Source organism: Parasteatoda tepidariorum, chromosome 5 (genome assembly GCF_982258835.1).
Source record: "Parasteatoda tepidariorum strain Cologne lab strain chromosome 5, Ptep-v5.0, whole genome shotgun sequence".
NCBI classification, from domain to species: Eukaryota; Metazoa; Arthropoda; class Arachnida; order Araneae; family Theridiidae; genus Parasteatoda; species Parasteatoda tepidariorum.
The window spans coordinates 66,003,461-66,022,442 of record NC_141759.1 but is presented as its reverse complement, the minus strand read 5'-3'; the positions used below and the strand labels follow the sequence as shown (position 1 = coordinate 66,022,442).

General features: G+C 27.2%; 1 protein-coding gene across 4 annotated transcripts in view; it reads left to right on the top strand.

Annotated features, from left to right (window-relative positions):
- Positions 1-18,982, top strand: part of LOC107452953 (macoilin-1) — a 63,146-nt gene that overhangs the window by 24,276 nt on the left and 19,888 nt on the right. For 2 of the 4 annotated variants that reach the window (XM_043049646.3, XM_043049645.3), the window contains exons 1-6: positions 2,753-3,020; positions 10,872-11,013; positions 13,795-13,921; positions 15,712-15,841; positions 15,945-16,011; positions 17,928-18,042. In XM_043049646.3, the coding sequence (XP_042905580.2) occupies positions 2,908-3,020; positions 10,872-11,013; positions 13,795-13,921; positions 15,712-15,841; positions 15,945-16,011; positions 17,928-18,042 (694 nt within the window). In that variant the 5' untranslated portion in view covers positions 2,753-2,907. Of the gene's footprint in view, positions 1-2,752; positions 3,021-10,871; positions 11,014-13,794; positions 13,922-15,711; positions 15,842-15,944; positions 16,012-17,927; positions 18,043-18,982 lie in introns of those variants that run through there. The other 2 variants (XM_043049647.3, XM_071185300.2) reach the window with 1 other exon arrangement.

Sequence of the window (18,982 nt, the reverse complement as noted above, 5' to 3'; positions counted from 1 at the left end):
AAATGAATATTCTGCGTTCAGCAGTATTGGCTAAATACCAAATATGTATTTGTATGTTGCAGCTCTAACTTAGTAGCAGCAATTGCTGTTTATTTTTGAAAATTAAAATTTTTTTTTAATTATAATTTTACAGTGTTGAGCATAATCTTGTATCTCTTTACAATTTAAACACTCCTTGAAAAAGTTTTTTTGCAATAACGGATCCTATTTGCACAAATTCACAAAAGCGGACCCTGGTTTAAAGAATGTGACTTAACGTTTATTTTATATTCACAAATTACGAGTAATTTTTTCACAATATTACAAAAACGGACCTTTCACAAAATGTCTGGACAGACCCCTGGTATTATTAAAACGACCACTGGTTACCCATATTATCTTTCATAAACGCCACAAGTCACTTAAATCATGGATTGCAAAAACTGCATCAATTGATGTTTGTCTTGTCCAATAGACTGGATTGGTTTTAAATTCCTGCCAATATACGCAGTTTTCGTAGTTGTCCTGATATTACTGCTTTTCCTGATAAGAAATACTGTCGTTATTTGTCCTGATTTTGAGCTTTTTATTCTGATATTCCTGATTTTTGTGTGTCTACAGAACATCCCATTTCCTAAGAACACAAATGCGGGTTTTAAAATAATTGATTTTAAGAATTGAAAAACTTGTGTCTTTTGTTTTATTTTAGTTAATATGCTTTATTTATTTTAATAATAATACTAAACTATTCATTTCAATTAATACTGCTAGTAAAAAATTGCAAAATTCGATCTTTCAAATTTGGAGACCGTCTACCGTGGTTCTGACAAGCAGCCTTCAATAACAGAAAAAATAAAAACACAGGATTTATTATTTCAGACTTATGGCGAATTCAGTCATTTTAAGAAAAGGAAATTTCATTTATATAAAGTTTCTATGTTGATAAATTCAATAGTCTTACGATATTGGGCAAATTTTATTGACCTACATATAAAAAATGGAGTCTACACGTATAAAAAACGTCGATTAAAACCTAATACTCGTCATCCGATTGCCACTTTTTCCGTCGAAAGCGCACACCCCTTGTGCTTTTATTATTTTACTTAATGCAAAATGATTATAGGGTTATCGTGAATAGTTGAAAATATTCTGAAATATTTCTTCATTTTAAATATGAACCTTGTAATGTTCTCCTTTATTTCAGAAATGCTGCTTAAGTTATGCTTTACATTATAAATATCAAAAAAAAAAATTTTAATCGTTTAAAATTTTCAATTTTTGAAAAAGTGACTGCATGTAAAGTCGCCACTGTTTAAAATGCTACTTTTGGCCAATAGCAAAATTTCCTAAATTATCCCGATATCATACGCTTAATAATTATTTTCAGCATATTTGGTAAAAAATCTTGTAGAGTGTAGTTTTTTTTAATTTTTTTTTTCATAGATAAAGGGATTTTTATCAACAATACAACAATTATGTAATGGAATTTTCAAATGTTGATTTGAGGGTCAAATCTTGAATTCGATTACAAATTGATTAATTTTGGTATTAAGGAATATTAAATTGATTGGTGTGTTTTTTTTTAAGGTAGCAGTGCTATGAAAATTTTCAGTGTACATTAATCTGAAACTATTATGAATTGTTCAGTGGTTCATTAAATTGTACTGGAAACTGTTAAAACTTTCTGTTCTAAACAAAGCAATTCTGTTTCGCGATTAAATTTGCCGTTATTGTACTTAAGCTGAGTAAATTATACTTTTATTTTTTTTAAGTAGTTTGGTTTATGACTACAGTACACAGTTCCGAAAAATTTCCTAATCTTTGAAAAGTGCCCTGATTTTTTTTTTTTTTTTTTTTTTTTGCACTCTACGAAACGTGTATAAATTTCTTTAGACGTCACAAATTCTTTTCCTTTTCTCAGTATTCATAATTATATTAAAATCGCCTTCAAGACAGTAATTATGACTAAGTTAATCATAAAATGAGCATAATACTTTAAATTAATTGTAGTTAATTAAAAAATGCACATTTATAAAAAATAAAAAACTCCGTCTGGAAAACTATCAAATCCAATAAGTTCTATTATTATCGTCTGCTTTTTTTTCTTTCTTTTTTTAAAAATTTGTTCTTGTGGTGCTTTTCTAATTAATGCTTATGTTAGCCTGATTCTTTTTTACTCAAACAGCTTTTCATTTGTGATGGTGTTGATCATGTCGAAAACTGTGCGGACATGAAAAACCTAAATCACCTTTTTTTCCCAATTTGTAATTAACATTTCGTATTCTTATTTATTTTCTTTGGCGAAAAACATTTAACTGGATTAGGAACGAAAAATTAAATATATATATTTTAAAAACAAGTTTGTGGATAAAGTTACCGACCTAGCAGAGCAGAATGATCAGATTTGAATTTTATCCCAATAGAATTTGGAACTTAAACGTAGAAATCGATTTGTGTTAATACATAATTTCTTTTATGTGTATTAATTTTATAATTTTTAATTTTGGTGCATTAATTGTTCATAAACAAAAATAAGTGTTCCAATCAGGGATCGGTGATCGGCGCGCCCTGAGTATTAAATACCAACCTCTTGACTTGCTTTTTCTAAGCGTGAGTGGGCTTGTTTAAAAGTATAAAATATAAAAAGAAACGCAAAATTGTTTTAAAAACATAGCAATGGATGCAATATCGTGCGAGAAAAAGCGCCTCTGTGTAAATTTAGAAACATCACTTGTGCACCACTTCTTGCCAAGTTTCTCGACATCGTTCGTAGGAGACACTCTTCGCGATTTCGGTCGATCACTACAAAGTGTCATCGGGTGATTTGTAGGCGTACGCATTTTATGAATCTTAGTGATTTTTTTTTTTTTTTGTCCATCTTGAAAGAGTTGGTAAACGAAGATTATTGCGATTGACAATGGAGTAGATATGCCAGTATTTCGTAGGTTTAGTGGCAGTGGATGTCGATCCAGAAGGTCAGGGTTTGTTCCCGTATCGAAATTCTTTCGTTCAAATCCAGGATTTAAGGGTTTCTGTTTTTAGTAAGTGAGGATGTTTTGGTTATTTGGCATGTTTGACTCATAGCCCCTTTTTTAAATTTTGAGATTTCGCTTTTTTTTCTTTCAATTTTAGTTGGAATTGTTTTTTTAACCCTCAGATTTTAAATGCCAATTGATAATTTTTGATTTTTCGTAAATCAATTCAAGTTTTTAATGTTTAAGTTAAGTAATTAGTACTAGTACACTTACATTATGGGCTATATTTTAAAACAAATGTATCGCCATTAATTTATTTCAAAGAATAGAATACTCTGTAAATCTTGTCTGATTGATGACACTTGAAAGTTGTCCACTCGTGCAAGTTGTCTTCGATTGTCCGTAACCGAATTTATTCCATATAATTTGGGGGGGGGGGGGCAACTTTTGTAATCTGACCACCTATTTATCTTGTATGTATGTTGAACTCTTAAATAAAATTTGCCAACTAGAGCTCTTTAACGATGTTGTAAACTCATAAGTTGATCAAAAAAAATATTTTTTAGAAATTTTTTAGTGTCATTAATTTTATGTGTTATAAATTTCACTGAATTGGTGAAATAGTATAAATACCCTTTTATGGGTTGATCATATGATACATTAAGCGATTTTGTTTCTTTTGTAACTCTATTTTTTTTTTACATTTATTTTGCAAGTATATCAAAATAAATTAAAATGGTGAATGTAATGAGGTTAATAGTAAAGGTTCTGGTGTGCTGATATTACTTAAAATAAATAATTCGAATGCTAAAAAACCAAATATGTATACTTGAATTTTTAAACAAATCAATTTATTGCTAAACTTATGTGACAAATATTGTAGTTTGCTCCAGTTATTAATCTTATTTTAATGCAAAATAAAATTTTAAATCATGTTAATGAATAATAATGAATGAAAAATTAAACTTTTTAAATCTTGTAAATTAAATTTTAATTTATTTATCTGTAATTTGATTGGTAATATAAAAACAAACGACAAGATTTGAAAAGGGAAAAAAACTATCTTCAAAAAGCCATCACAAAATGCAATGCACTGTAGGTGGTCTCCTTAGACAGTACTTTTTTTTTAAAAAAAATTCAATTTAGATTTATGAAATGCTTTTACTTATAAAACAACAATTTTTGAGAAGCAGGATATTTCCGTCAAATATCACCGATTTTGTAATCTGACCACCTTTCTCATATGTATGTTGACCTCTTAAATAAATAAAATTTGCCTACTAGCTCTGTTGGACGATGTTATATACTCATAAGTTGACCAACAAAAAAATATATATATATATATATATTTCAGGATTTTTTTTGTCTTTAATTTTATGTATTATAAATTCCACTGAATGGGTGAAATAGTATAAATACTCTTTTATGGGTTGATCATAAGATGAAAATATTAAGGGATTTTGCTGGTTTTGTAATTCTTTTCTAACATTTATTTTGCAAGTAACATTTATATAGCAAAATAAATTAAAATGTTGAATGCAATGAGGTTAATTGCCAAGGTTTTCGTGTGTTGATATTACTTAAAAATAAATAATTGGAATGAGGTTACGAATTATATAACTTAATTTTCCCTTGACAAATAAGAATTGCTTGCTTTTCACCAAACTTTCAGTTGTAAAATTTTAGTATTAATGAGTTATGTATTGAGTTATGTGTTTGTTGAAACTTGGCGTAATTTCAATTATTTCATCGGAAGAGATTTTGAGCCAGTTGTGACTCTTAGTTTAAATTTTGTTGGTACCAGAATTTGCTTTTGTGCCAAACTCAACATGTGAACTCTATTTAGAATGCGTCTTTCCGCTGCTTGGCATTTCAAAAAATCCGAAATTCTGAAATATGATTTTTTTTTCCTTACAAAAAAAAAATCCATTTTTGAAATCGCAGTATTTACTGAATTTACACACTATTTTTGTGGTTTTTAAATATTTTAAGTTACTTTTTACGAAAAATTAAGCAAATTGAACTTAACTTTAGAAAAATATTAAACTAATTAATAAGAATTAAACTTTATAAATTCTTAAAATTATGCTGTGTATAAAAATGAGTCTAAAATTATTTTAACTCTTAGTTTTTTCCCCGTCCGTAAACTGAAGTATATTTCATTGTTTTCATTTTGATACATAAACTTTGTTCTTAGTACAGTTTTGAATCTTCATTTAATTTCTAACCTTGGTTCAACGAACTTTATTATAATATTAGTTCAAGAAACTTGCAAAATGGGATTGAGAACTAAATTTTAAAAGTACTAGTTTAAAAAAAATGTGAAAGAAAGACATTGAAAAGTTCGAAAAGTTGTGAAAATTAAATGATTAAATATGTAGATAAAATGCAAATTTTTTTTTTAATAACGTTAATGTGTACTTTTTAATAATTCAATATAAATAAAATTGTAACATTTCAATAAAAGCATTTTCTTATATTTTGTATTCTGTCGACAGAACGATTTAATAAAATTTACTTTTAGTATTAAACAGGGCGCGTAGCGTTTTTGAAAAGTGCTTAAAGGTGCTTATTTCATTGGGTGTTTTTAAAAAGTGCTTAATTTTTCCTTTTTTCAAAATGAGATTTTTCCTTTACCATGTTGATTTTCGTATGAATTATGCAAAAAAAAAAAGAAAAAAAAATTCACATTGTTCTATTCAACGTTTTCACAATTATTTCAACCCCAATCTATTTTGGCGTATTGTCAGTCTGTAGTGTATGAAAACACCATTCGTTTTACATGATTCAAAATTTCATGATTGTTGACAATTGTCAAAAACAATGCCAAAAGTTTTTTGTTTGTTTGACATGACGGATCAAGATAAAACCGTCAATTGTCAAAAACTTTTCAACCCTGCCTAATTATGGTTTTTTTTTTCAAAGTGCTTAAAAATATTTTTTGGGTGCTTGAAAAGTGCTATCCACAACATATTTAACATATCCACAAAATTTTGAGTAGATTTTTTACAAAGATGTTCTTCTCCCAAAAAGTCTGGTAATTTTAGCTGTGATAGTCTGTTACTCTTGGATACAAAGTTACCCAAATCGTATAATCGTGAAATAATGTTACAACCTCTTGATTAAGATATAAGACTGTTACAATCTTCAAGTAGAAGTTCGAATTCCTTCAAAATATTAACTCTAAATTTTTCGAGATTATATTTGATAATAAAGTTCTAACAAACACCCTATAGTATTTTAATAAATTGAAGAGAGTCCTGTTAATAAAAATTGCTTCTCTTCCTATTTCATACATTTTTTCTTAGCAGGTGATATTGTGCGAACGCAGCTGTTTTCATTACAGAACGACCTTTACTTTTAGACATCTGCTTCTGTATTGATTGAAAGCTTTATTTTGTCCTTTGAATATTTTTCTCATCGTTGGTTTATGCCCAATACAGTTTAATATGATTAACACTTAGAAATAAGTGAAGGCAGTTTGTGATAGTTAAGTCAAAACAGCTTTTTTATTCTTTCTGTTTATTTAAATATGTTAATTTTTAGGAAACAGTAAATATTATAAATGGTTACATTAAATTTATCGATGCTTTCAGTAAATTTTTCTCTGTTTTGATATAAATTTAATATAATTTTTATTTAGACAAATAATGCTTATTTAAATGTATGTGAAATACATCATTAGACTATTCAAACATTAGAGAGATTTAGCACTTTAATGTAGAGACCCACAAGTACGTACGTTTTGCAAAGCGTAGTTACTGCAGAATTACATTGGTTCTATGCAGATCTTGTGCAGAATTTAGGTACGTGAACAAATGTAAAAATGTTCACTAAATCTTTCTTGATTATGGTAAAAAACGTAAATTAAGCATTTTTCTTTTCGATTGTGCTTAAACATTGAGAAATATTCTTATTTTGATTACCGAAAATGTAGTATATTCATTTCTTTACTTTAATTTGTGCTTTAATCTCATTTCCCCCCTCTTCTTAGTTATTTTGTGTTTTAGTCTACGTTACACAAAGTATATCCTTCGTCTTATTTTGGTTGAATCTATTTTAATTTGTTATATAACTTGAGGTTTTTATGATTACCAGGAGTTATTCAAGGTTTTTTGTAAAATCTTCTCTCTCTCTCTTTTTTTTTTTTTTTTTTTTTTTTTTTTTTTTGAAATGTTCTTTTTATGAATTTGAAAAATCAACTCATAATATCCTGAATCCAAAAATTATCGTAGAATTAGGTCCTTTCTGCCAGGTTTGTTGAGTCAAGAAGTTTTAGGTTTATAACAGAATGCACAAGTGAGCATAGCTTAGCAGCATAATATAACACTGCAGCGTTGCCTCTCTCTTTGAACCCAAGCAAAACTTTTCAGATTTTGTGCAGAATGTGATGCAACGTGGTGAACAAAATGCAATTCTTTTCACTTAAATAGTCAAGAATTTATTTTTGATTTAATAGATTAATTCTAATGGTTTGAGTAACTCATAAATTAATACAATTATCTTCTTAACTCTCTGATAATACAAACTTCCAGATTTTTATTTAAAGAAAAAACCTTTTAAATGGAGAATAGCTTATTTTCTAAATAATTTAGAAAAAGTATTTTTAGTTTTTCCTATTTTCATTTTTAATTGAGGTTTTCATATAAATTATTCCAATACTGGTTTTTTTTTTTTTTTAACGTTTTTGAATAATGTTCTAATTAAGCAACTATCAGAATTATTATGATGAAAGAAATTATGCAATTATTAAACGTTTTTGTTCCTCCCAATTACAGAATATTTTTACGTCTATTTTGCACGTCCGACTTATATTCTTTGATATGATTTATCTTGATCTATCATCGTAAGTTATAACGATCGATTGCTTCCCTAAATGTAAAATAAATTCAATTTTTTTCGATCCAATGAAGTGCTTTTGAAAAGTATTAATTTTTTTTCGATTGCCTAGCAACCTAAACGACATAAGTGAATTACTTTTCCTAGATTGATTGTAATTCTCTTAATTTATAACTTAATTGAATTTTATTATTTTCATGTTATTTCGATTTCTGGTTTTGAGATTAATATTTTCCGTGAAAAATCGCTACCATTTCGTGATAGCTACAGTACAACTCTGACTTGTTTTCGTTTCTAATTATCATAATAGTACTTCATTTATGCTAGAATGAAAAGTAGCTCAGAACGGTCGAGAAGGGTACTTTTCAGACGACAACGTAAAAAAATTTTCAATCCTATTTCTTCTGGTGAATTTCATCAGGCTTATCCTCTGTTTGAAAAGTAAGAATCATTATGAATTGTATCCTCAAATAAATTAGGAAGTGTATTTTTTCGTAAAGTGTGTTAAGGATTCGTCGATTTATGTATTCAGGGTGCGTAGCGTTTTTACAAAGTTCTTAAAGGTGCTTATTTTCGAATTTTGTTTTTTAAAAGCCCTTAAAGGTGCTTTTTTCATTGGGTGTTTTTAAAAAGTGCTTAATTTTCCCTTTTCCAAAATGATATTTTTCCTCTACCACGTTGATTTTCGCTACGAATTATGCAGAAAGACGCTGTTCACATTGTTCTATTCAACGTTTTCGTTTCGAAAACGCCATTCGATTTACATGATTCAAAAATTTTGACAATTGTCAAAACAATGCCAAAAAAAAAATTTTTTTTTTGAACCAGATAAAACCGTCAATTATCAAAAACTTACCAACCCTGCCTAATTATGATATTTTTTAAAGTACTTAAAAATATTTTTTCAGTGTTTGAAAAGTGCTTAAAAGGTGCTTATTTTTTGTTGAATAATTTGGCTACGCACCCTGTATATAGGTAATTAATCATGGTGCGTAGCGCTTTTAAAAATTGCTTAAAGACTTGTTTTCAATTTTCGTTTTTTAAAAGCTTTTAAAGGTGCCTTTTTTTTATTCTATATTTTTTTAAGAAATACTTTAAATTTTCCTTTTCGAAAATGAGATTTTTTTTCCTTCTCCACGTTTTATGCAAAAGTGTGGTTTTCGCATTGTTCTATTCAACGTTTTCACAGTGTATTTCGGCGTGCCGTCGATCCGTAGTGTATGAAACCGCCAATCATTTTACACGTTTTACTTGCGGGTCCGCATGTGCGTATACAGCTACTGAGCTGGGTTCGTAGAGATTCTTGCACTCTTGTGTGTAACTCTGCTGCATTTTGCAAGATGCCCTCAATTTCAGGCTTCAATTTCCACCCTCTGAAATCAAACCGAAAAATCTCTCGATCTTTTTATGGTGGCTAATAATCAAGAAACGAGTTCTTTGTCAGAAATTAATTATTTTATCATGATCATGTAAATGAAAATTATTTTGCATTTTGTTAATGTATATAATGCTTAAAAATATTTTTTCAGTGCTTAAAAAGTACTTAAAAGGTGCTTATTTTTTGTTGAAAGATTTGGCTACGTACCCTGTTAATATTAGTTTAACACTAAACATACCAACTTTTTACAATACAGAATATAATCGATCTTTTGACCGTTTATGGTATGTTTTGTGTTAATAAACACAATTTACGTCGTCTAATTCTAGTTCTTCTTTATTGCGATAGCAACATAAGTGAATTACCTTTTCGCGATTGAGTATAATTTTCTTAATTTATAACTTAATTGACTTTTATTATTTTCATGCTATTTCGATTTCGTGTTTTGAGATTGCCCGGATTAATTGCTACCATTTCGTAATAACGGCTTTCGTACAACGTTGATTCGTTTTATTTTTCTAATCCATCAAGTTCTGCATTTATAAGTATATTATGCATTTATAAGCATTTATAAGAATGATAAGTAGTCTTGATAAATCCTAGTGCTTTTCATGCGACTACGTAAAAGAAATTTCAATCCTATTCCTTCGGATGAATTTCAGTAGACTTATCTTCCGTTTGAGAAATAAGAATCATAGTAATCATTTGTTTGAAATAGGTTGAATCCTCAAACGAATTAAGGAAGTGAATTTTCTAATTAAGTGTGCTTGGGATTCGTGTATAAAGGTAGTTAATAAACACAATATATGTTGCTGGATTAATTTCTTTTCCTAATTTGGTACGACAATATAAGTTAATGACTTTTTCTTATATTGAATATAATTTTCTCAATTTTTAGCTTACAATTGAATTTTGTTATTTTGTTCGATTAATGTCAATTAGTGAATGAACGTTTCAGTGAATCTTGCAAGAAGCAATTTTAAATTCTTATTAAAATATAGATAAATTAAGAAAAAAATTAGAATATAACAATATTTGAAAATTTTTTATGTGTCGCGATTACATTTCGACTTCGCGAAATTGTCAAAAGTCGGTAATGAATGTTCAGTTATAATCTATGATTAATAAAGACATAAATCATAGTTTTATTTTTTTGTTCTCCCCTCTCCTTACTAGATTATGCCAGAGATTTTGTTCCAAATAAAATACGTTTAGCTAAATTAAATAAATAAAAATAGGCTAATTTTTGTAAATAAGTTCTCTGTAGTAGCTTCTTTTTAGTTACATTAAAGGTTAATTTTTGTCATTGGTCATTTCTACTTTTAAAGATTCAGTATTATATCTAAATTAAAAAATATTACTGAATTAAAAAAATAAATAAATAATAGCCAAAACTTATAAGACTTAAGTATTATTAATACTAACTTATTAATTTATTTTCTTAATTTTGGCTGTCTTTGATAAACTGATTTCAAATACAAAAATCAGTTTTCTTCCATTAGTTTTACTTCAGTGTAGCTTTTTGAAAACTCAGCAACTTATTGAAAGGCTACTCTAACTCAACAATTGGAATTGCTTAGATGGAAAAAAACTGGTTTTCTATGCATCTGAAATTTTCATTTTTGTTTCTTTCAGTTTTGTTGATTATATGTATGTATTAATATCAAAGATTATAATACTTTTATTTTTCTATTTTTCAGTACTTTTCTGTATGTGAAATTCTTAGTTGTCTGGGCCTTGGTGCTGTTGGCTGACTTCATTCTGGAGTTTCGCTTTGAGTACCTGTGGCCCTTTTGGCTTTTGCTACGCAGTGTGTACGATTCTTTTAAATACCAGGGGCTGGTAAGAAATTTTATATATTTTTAATAAAAAAGTAATTTTTTCTTTAAAAATTTTAAAAATTATCTCAGATCTGAAAGATCTTAGTCTATGATTTATCCAGGGAGAAACTTTTCATGACAATTCAAAAATCTTTAAATTAAAGTGTTAGAGAAAAGTGAGTTCAAGTTATAGTTACAAGTAAAAAGTGAAGTTTTAAATGTTAAAGAAAGGAGTTTGAAAAGATTATCAAAATTATGCTTCCAAATATTTCAAAATAAATGTAAATTATTGCATTATTGCTTTTCCCACTGTGTTATTCTGAGTAATCCTGACCTTTTTATATAATTATTCCAAAAGAAAAGTGATATCAAGTTACAGTTACGAGTAAACAGTGAAGTTTTAAATGTTGAAGAAAGGAGTTTGAAAAGATTATCAGAATTATGTTTTCAAATATTTCAAAATAAACGTAAATTATTGCATTATTACTTTTCCCGCTGTGTTATTCTGAGTAATCCTGACGTTTGTTTGCTTTTTGAATTATTTTTTTTCTTCAGTATTTGAAATTTTGTGGTTTATTTTAGGGTTTACCTGAACTTGAGCTCACTTTTCTCTAAATTTTGAGTGTTAAACACAATTTGCCAAGAACAGTTTCTCCCACTCTTAAGTGTCACCAAAATACTAAATCTTATATCGACACAATATTTTTCTTCCGAAAAAACAAATAATAATAAATGAATGAATGAATAAAATAAAGTTAATAATAATACCCAGAATGTATGAGATTGGAAAAATGGATGGATTTGAGTAATACATGCATTACATCATATTGGCTTTTTTTTAATAGACTGGTGATGTAATTGCATTACATCATACTGACTTTTTTTTAATAGACTGGTGATGTAACATTTATGTTTCTAAAAAAATCCTAATAACAAAACTAGTAAAAAATAATAATAGATAATTGAAAATTTTAAACTTATTTTTTACTTTTACAAAAATGTATTTCTGTAATTTACCTCAAATAAATTATTTCTATAATATTTCATGTTTTCAATGAGGAACATGGTATAATTTATTTTCAAATTTGGATCTTTTATCCTTTTTGAAGCCTAAAATTAGGTATATGATTTTTTAATTGTAGTATGATTTTTTTGTTTAAAAATGTATTTTATCTGAAATAATACTTACTCACAAAAAAATTTGGAATATGCTAAAATGTAAAATTAATTATTCACTGAAATAAGTACCGAGGCAGAACAATTTTTTAAAATTTTTTTGTGGTAAATAAAAACTTAAAACTATTAACTTTTATGATGACTCAATAAATTGTAATTTTTATTTAGTTATAGGTATATCCTGCTTTAAGTTAATTTAAGTTTAGAGAGCTTTTTTTCTGACAAAAGCTGCAGGGTGACTTATGGCTTTCAGAGGCTGCATCAAAGTACAATTCGTTATATGGCTGAGCTTTTTTTCTTTGTGTTAAAAATTTATCTTAAAAATTTAAAAATTATTCAGTGGAAGTTAGTATAATATTTTCAGTTTGAAAAATTTAAATTACAAGTTATTTTAATTTTATTTTGAAAGAAAATGTTTTTTTTTATTGCAAGTAAATTACTTTAATTTTCTTTTTTAATTTTCTTTAACTTTTTCCAACTGTGTTAATTTCTACCTCCCAAAATTTGAAATATTTAATGTACTTATAATTCAAGTGTTTGTTTTTTTTTTTTTTCCTTTTTTTTTTAAGGAATCAAATAAGTGTTTTGTTTGAAATGAATTAGAAGAAAACAAATTATGGCATTTTTATTTGAAAAGGATAAAGTTTTCAAGTCATGCAATTATTTAGTTTTTGCAGAGTTCTCCCTAGGAATAAAAAAGTGCAGAGTGCTTCCTCGCAGAAAAGAGCATTTTGAATTCTGAAAAGGCACTCACTTAATACATATATAAAATTGTGTAATATTATGTAATACTGGATTTGATTCTCAATAATTTTTAAATTACCATCTTATTTAATGAATGTATTTCAAAAAAGTAATTCACACACATTATCCAGAAAATAAATAAAATTGTAGTTTATATAAAAAAAAAGTTAAAGGCATGCTGAAATACAATCTCTGAGCATAAATTTTTTCAAAAAAATGTTAATTAATAAAGAACTTGAAAGCTTTTTTCTATAATTTAAACTGAAAATTAGGAAAAAATGAACATTTAAAAAAACATTGCTTTTTTTTAAAAAAAAATTAAAAAAAAACCTTTTGTTAAGTAAAATACCTTTTTTAAAAAAAAAAAAAAAAAGAAAGGAAAAAGTAATTTTAAAATTTAGAATCACTTAAAAAATTCATTATTATGCCTCCCTGAAAAAAAAAGAGAAACTTATAAAAATTTAACCAGTTGAAAAAAATGTAACAAAATTAATATTTTTAATAGTAATCAGAACTGAATACTTATTAACACAGATAATTTTACCAGTGTGTAATTATTATTTAGACAGTGAGTTATTTTTTAAAGAAAATGGAATATGAGTAAAAAGACAATGCTTTTAAGGGGTAATTTCTACATTAAGTGCAGAGGACGCATTTACAAGGATCATAGGGCGGGTCGCCCTTCTAAAAACGCTTATGGGGAACACTGATTTTTGTTTTCTTCATAAAGGAAAATTTTTTACCTCTTTACTAATTTGTTCTATTTGATTAAATGATGTTTTGTATTAATATATCTGTATTAAATGTTTTCAAAATTCTGATTTTCTTAAATGTGAAATTAATAACAGTACAAATTATATAAATTCTTTTTTTTTCTTTTCAGGCTTTTTCAGTTTTCTTTGTTTTTATTGCATTCACCTCAGACATGATTTGTTTTCTTTTTATCCCTGTTCATTGGCTGTTTTTTGCAGCAAGCACATACGTTTGGGTTCAGTATGTGTGGCACACAGGTAAAACCCTTCTTAATGACTATAATTTTGTTAATCTGAATATGTATGCATTTTATTTTTATGGAGTCAGTGATATGATCCCGAGTTTTCATTGGTCTGTCGCAGGGTTTGTTGATTTAAAAGTTTCTTTTTTTAAATCATTGATTATTTACAACTGATTTTTTATACATATGTATTCATTTTAAAAGTTTAAAAACACTGTTTTCAATTATTGATACTTTTATTATTTCTTTTCTTGGTTTTAAAATTTATTTTAAATAAATTACTGCATTAGTTTTAAAATTTATTATTGCTGCATTAATTAATTTTAGCTAACGAAATTACTTTCTTTCTTGGTATTTGTTAAATTCCAACACATTTGAAATTACATTTTTAAAAATCTTTTGATGCTTGAAATTGAAAGTACAGATTAAAGTAAGCATTTAATTATTTTTTTCTCATAATATGTTTACAGTATCTTTGACATTAGCCATGATGCAATGTTTATGTGCATTGTACTCTTATCCAGAATCACAAAATATCTAAGTGGAAAAAATAGAGAACAATTTGAAGTGTAGTTTGTCACCAAACTTTTCAAAGCAAATTAACACTTTTACACTGTATAGAAATAAAAAATGAAGTTGGTAGTTATGAACTTTTGCAATTTATTTTTTTTTTATCATGGTTCTGTTTTTTACCAGCACTTAGCAAAAAATAAGCAAATATGACGGTCACTTCTCACTTGTTATAAGATAGTTCGACTTAATTCATTATTTTTTGATTTAATAAGCAAAACTAAGTTTTAAATTTTGAATTAGAGGCATTTTTAAATATGCTAAAAATAGCTCTGCATCTCTCTCAAACAGAATGTTATATTGTTTATTGTTACACTTTTTCATTTATTCATTATAAATATTTGTTTTCACTATCTTTTCTTTACAGGAATTTTATGCAATTAGTATTTTAATTCTCTGCGTTTATTTTGCAAGTATAATGCTGAGCGCAACCAACCTTCTTAGTTTCGCAATGAAATAGATATCCCACAAAAACAAATTGAAAGAAATATTTCATTCCACAAGAACAAATTGTCAAGATAAGGCGTTATCCATTCTAATTCCTCATAAATCTATCACTCCTTATCTCCCCCTCTGCTGACCAGACGAGTGGTCCTCTCGTCTTTCAAACCCCCGTCCTCTAGCATCCACCATGTGAAAGGGGGCAACCAGAATCGATTTGTAGCTTACAAATTATCAATTTGTTTTTGTGGGATATCTATTTCATTGAGGGACGAAAAAGCTGCTAGTTCCTAGGTTGCGGGAAGCCTAAGAGCATCATTCTGAAATATAGTGTTAAATTGATTGATTAAAAAACTTCATTTGCTTCAAAAATATACAGGCCCTGACTAATGGTAATACTCCCCCTGGTGATAAATCACCCTGATTTGTCCCTCTTAGCCACATTGGTTTTTCTAGGTTTGTTTCCCACCTTTTATTTTCCATTCTTCGTTGGCAACTTAACATTTGTTTCATATCTCTTTTTTCTTCTCATTCACCTCTGGTGAGTTGTGAAAAATTTGCTCTTAATTTTGAGCTCTTGAAACTTGTTGACTGCTATATCCAGTCCGTATAGTTTTGAAGCGAATGAATTTTTTTAAATATCTTATCGTTTTAGTTTCTTGTGATTATTTATTTAAGAATGTTAAATTGTTTTATCTGTTTTTGAATTTTTGTTTTTAGTATCTTTTTTTTAAAACCAATTTTATTTTGTGTGTGTATTTCACGATCTAATTTTAACTATTTATTTTTTTTTAGAGAGGGGAATTTGTCTTCCTACCATCTCTCTATGGTTACTTTTTGTATATATTGAAGCTTCAGTGCGGCTCAAAGAACTTAAAAATTTGCCATTTCATTTAGATCTTTGTAGGCCGTTTGCAGCACACTGGTAAAAACTTAATTTCTTTTTCAATTGTATTCTTATGTTTTTACGTATTCATTTATTTTTATAATTAATGTAGCATTCATAATGCGTAATTTTTTAATTTTAGCATAGGGTATCCAGTTGTTACTCTTGGATTTGGTTTCAAAAGTTACGTTGGATACAGAATGAGGCTTGTGAGTATCATGATTTTATTTTAAGAAAATCTCTTCAAATTTGATTGTTGGAGAATGTTTTGAGGCAATTTTTTTCTGATCATTCATCTACCTCTTATTTACTCATGGTAGAGCAAGTAGAACAGAATGACAGGCTTCAGCATACTAAGCATCATAACTAGAGCCCGGATTTTGATGACCTAAAAAATCTCAACTAATGCCCTTAAAAAGTGCAAAAGATGCCCTCAAAAAGTGCAAAAAATGCCCTTAAAAAGTGCAAAAAATGCCCTTAAAAATGCGAAAATAGTGCTAAAAATGCCTTATGACATGACTTAAATAAAGTAAAAATATTTAACTAAAACAATGTTTTACTCTTTAAAATTATTATGAGTCATTTCAAAAAATATTAAGCAATGCAATACTTGTTCTACGTTCATTAAAATTTGAAAAATATGTTTTATATCCTAAAATAACAGCAACAAAAAAAAAGGAAAGCTGTAACAAAGAATTCTAAAGATTTTATATCAATCAATAACATAATGGAAAAACATAATGACATGCAGGTGGTATTGAGAGTTGAAATATGAAATGTAAAATGATAAGACAAATCTTGCATTTCATGTAATAAAAATGCCCCAAAAAGTAATAAAAATTGGAAAAAATTAACAAAAAACTTAAAAAATGCTTTCAAATGCAAAATACACCCCAAAATTTAAGAAAAAAGGCCTATAATTCTAAAAAAGTGCTCTAAAGGACAAAAAATATCCAAAAATGCAAATGTCATCAAAATCCGGGCCTTAATCATAACCAAAGGATTAAACTTGTTTTTTTTCTTCTTATTCTCTTATATAGCTTATTAAGGCTAAGTGTCTTTTGCATTTGCTTCCCCAGCTAAGAATTGTTTGAAAAAATGAATAGATTAATTATTTTAAAAATTAACATCACTGCAAATTTTATAAATATTTTTTATTTTTTGTATTCGCATAAGTACATTAGAAAATAAGAGCATATCATTAAGGAAATGATTTATATCATTTTAAGTTAGATGTTAAGCATCAAGATGCATATATGGATGAAGAGAGCTTTTGCAAACTTTAAAGATTTTCTTACTTGCAAACACAATAACTTTCAGTTTTAAGCTGATTTTATCAAATTGCAACGATTTTACAGCATTATATAACAACTGTTTGTAAAATATTTTTAATATCTTTTTTTTTTTATAAAAAAAAATTGCTAATATAATCTTTAATCATTATTATCATGTACTAATTTTAGCATTTTTAATCTATATAATATATATATATAAAAAATTTCTGAAATTATAAACATAGCATTGATGATTTAAAACACAAGTGTCTTGAATGCATAAGAATTATTTAAAAGTCTTGAACATAAAGCATAGATTATTGTTTTCATGTATTAAATGAAATTCCCGAGACTAAAGTGGCAAATGTTGCAGTATGTTTTTTGTACTTTTCTCATTAAGATGAGGAAAAAAATTTTTTCAAAATTAATTGGTGATTATAAAAATTTGTAAATTAATGCAATTGTACTTATTAAATAAGATAAACATTATGAAAAAAAAAATGGTGCGAGCAAGCATTTTATAGTTTATATTCTATGAATTAAAAAAAACAACCTATTCCTAAACATCAATATTGATCACTGCAAATCAAGTAAAACACTTCTGTGTTTCGATGCTGAAAAAGGTTCTTCATTATAGAACCAAAACTATATTATGTCTGTTTTCGTGACATTATTTGTGTTTATTTTTCTTTTACCATTTTTGGTATTATAGGTACTTAGAGAAATATTTGATTATCATCTTTTTAATGGAGTGAAATAAATTGTTGTATTATAATTAAATGCTAAAAAATGGTATTTAAATAATTAAGGTTCTTTTTCTAAAACATGGTCTTGGGATTTTTTTTATTTAGAGAAAACAAAAAGAAGTTGCCAAAGAAAATGAATTTTACTTTCAATTAATACAACAAGCATTGCCTGCTGAAGCACCCAGCATAGCAAGCACGTGTGTGCAAGATAAAGAAAAAGGTATTTTAATTAATCTTTTTTTTAATTAATGTTCCAATTTAATAAGATTTTTAAGTTCTTATTACCATTTATTTATGTATGTAACTTTATGTCACAAAATACTTTTATATTGAATGCAGACATATATTGAATGTACTCATAAATGTTAGATTTAAAATATTTAATAGATTTGAATTCACTGAGTGAGGCCCAGTAACTGAATCTTAGTGCTTTACGCTCTCGTGTTATTGATCTGGGTTTGATCCTAGTACCGAGCAAAGTTGACTCAACCTTTCTGTGGCTCGATAAAACGAGTACCAAGCATCCGTAGTGACTAAACACTTGGGGCTTCGCATTAAGCTGACCACTCAGCCGAAACATCTACTCTTCCGCCCCAGTGCCTTAGGTCATGAAAAATGTGATGAGTTCAGTAGGCCTTGGGGCTCCCCTATGAACTGTTGTGCTAATGAGCTTAGTTTAGAAGTTGTGATTTAGAAAATTTTGTGATGTTTGCAGTAAAATAGGAAGTTTTCTCCAAATTTAAATTTGTTATCATATTTAAATTTTTGCTGCAAAAATGGAAAATTGATAAATTTATTAATTTTTATCATTAATGAAATCTTTATACTGTATTATAAACTTGACATCTAATTGTGATTTTATGGCAGATTACTTTAAATTTAATACAAATTGTTATTCCAAATTTTGCTCAAAATATCGATCACATTTTAGTATCTGTAAATATTAAAATTCTTTTAAGTTTTTAAATAAAATAAAAAGGCAATCACATTAAGTGTTATGAATTTTGGAAATTTTTTGTTTTTACCGTAAATTGTTACCCTTATCTTATTGGTAAACAAACTTTTAAATTAAAAATTATCCTAAAAATGTTTTATTTACAGAATCTGTTAATTTCAAATATATATTTTAAAATTCAGAATTAGCGATAATTATAGACTGC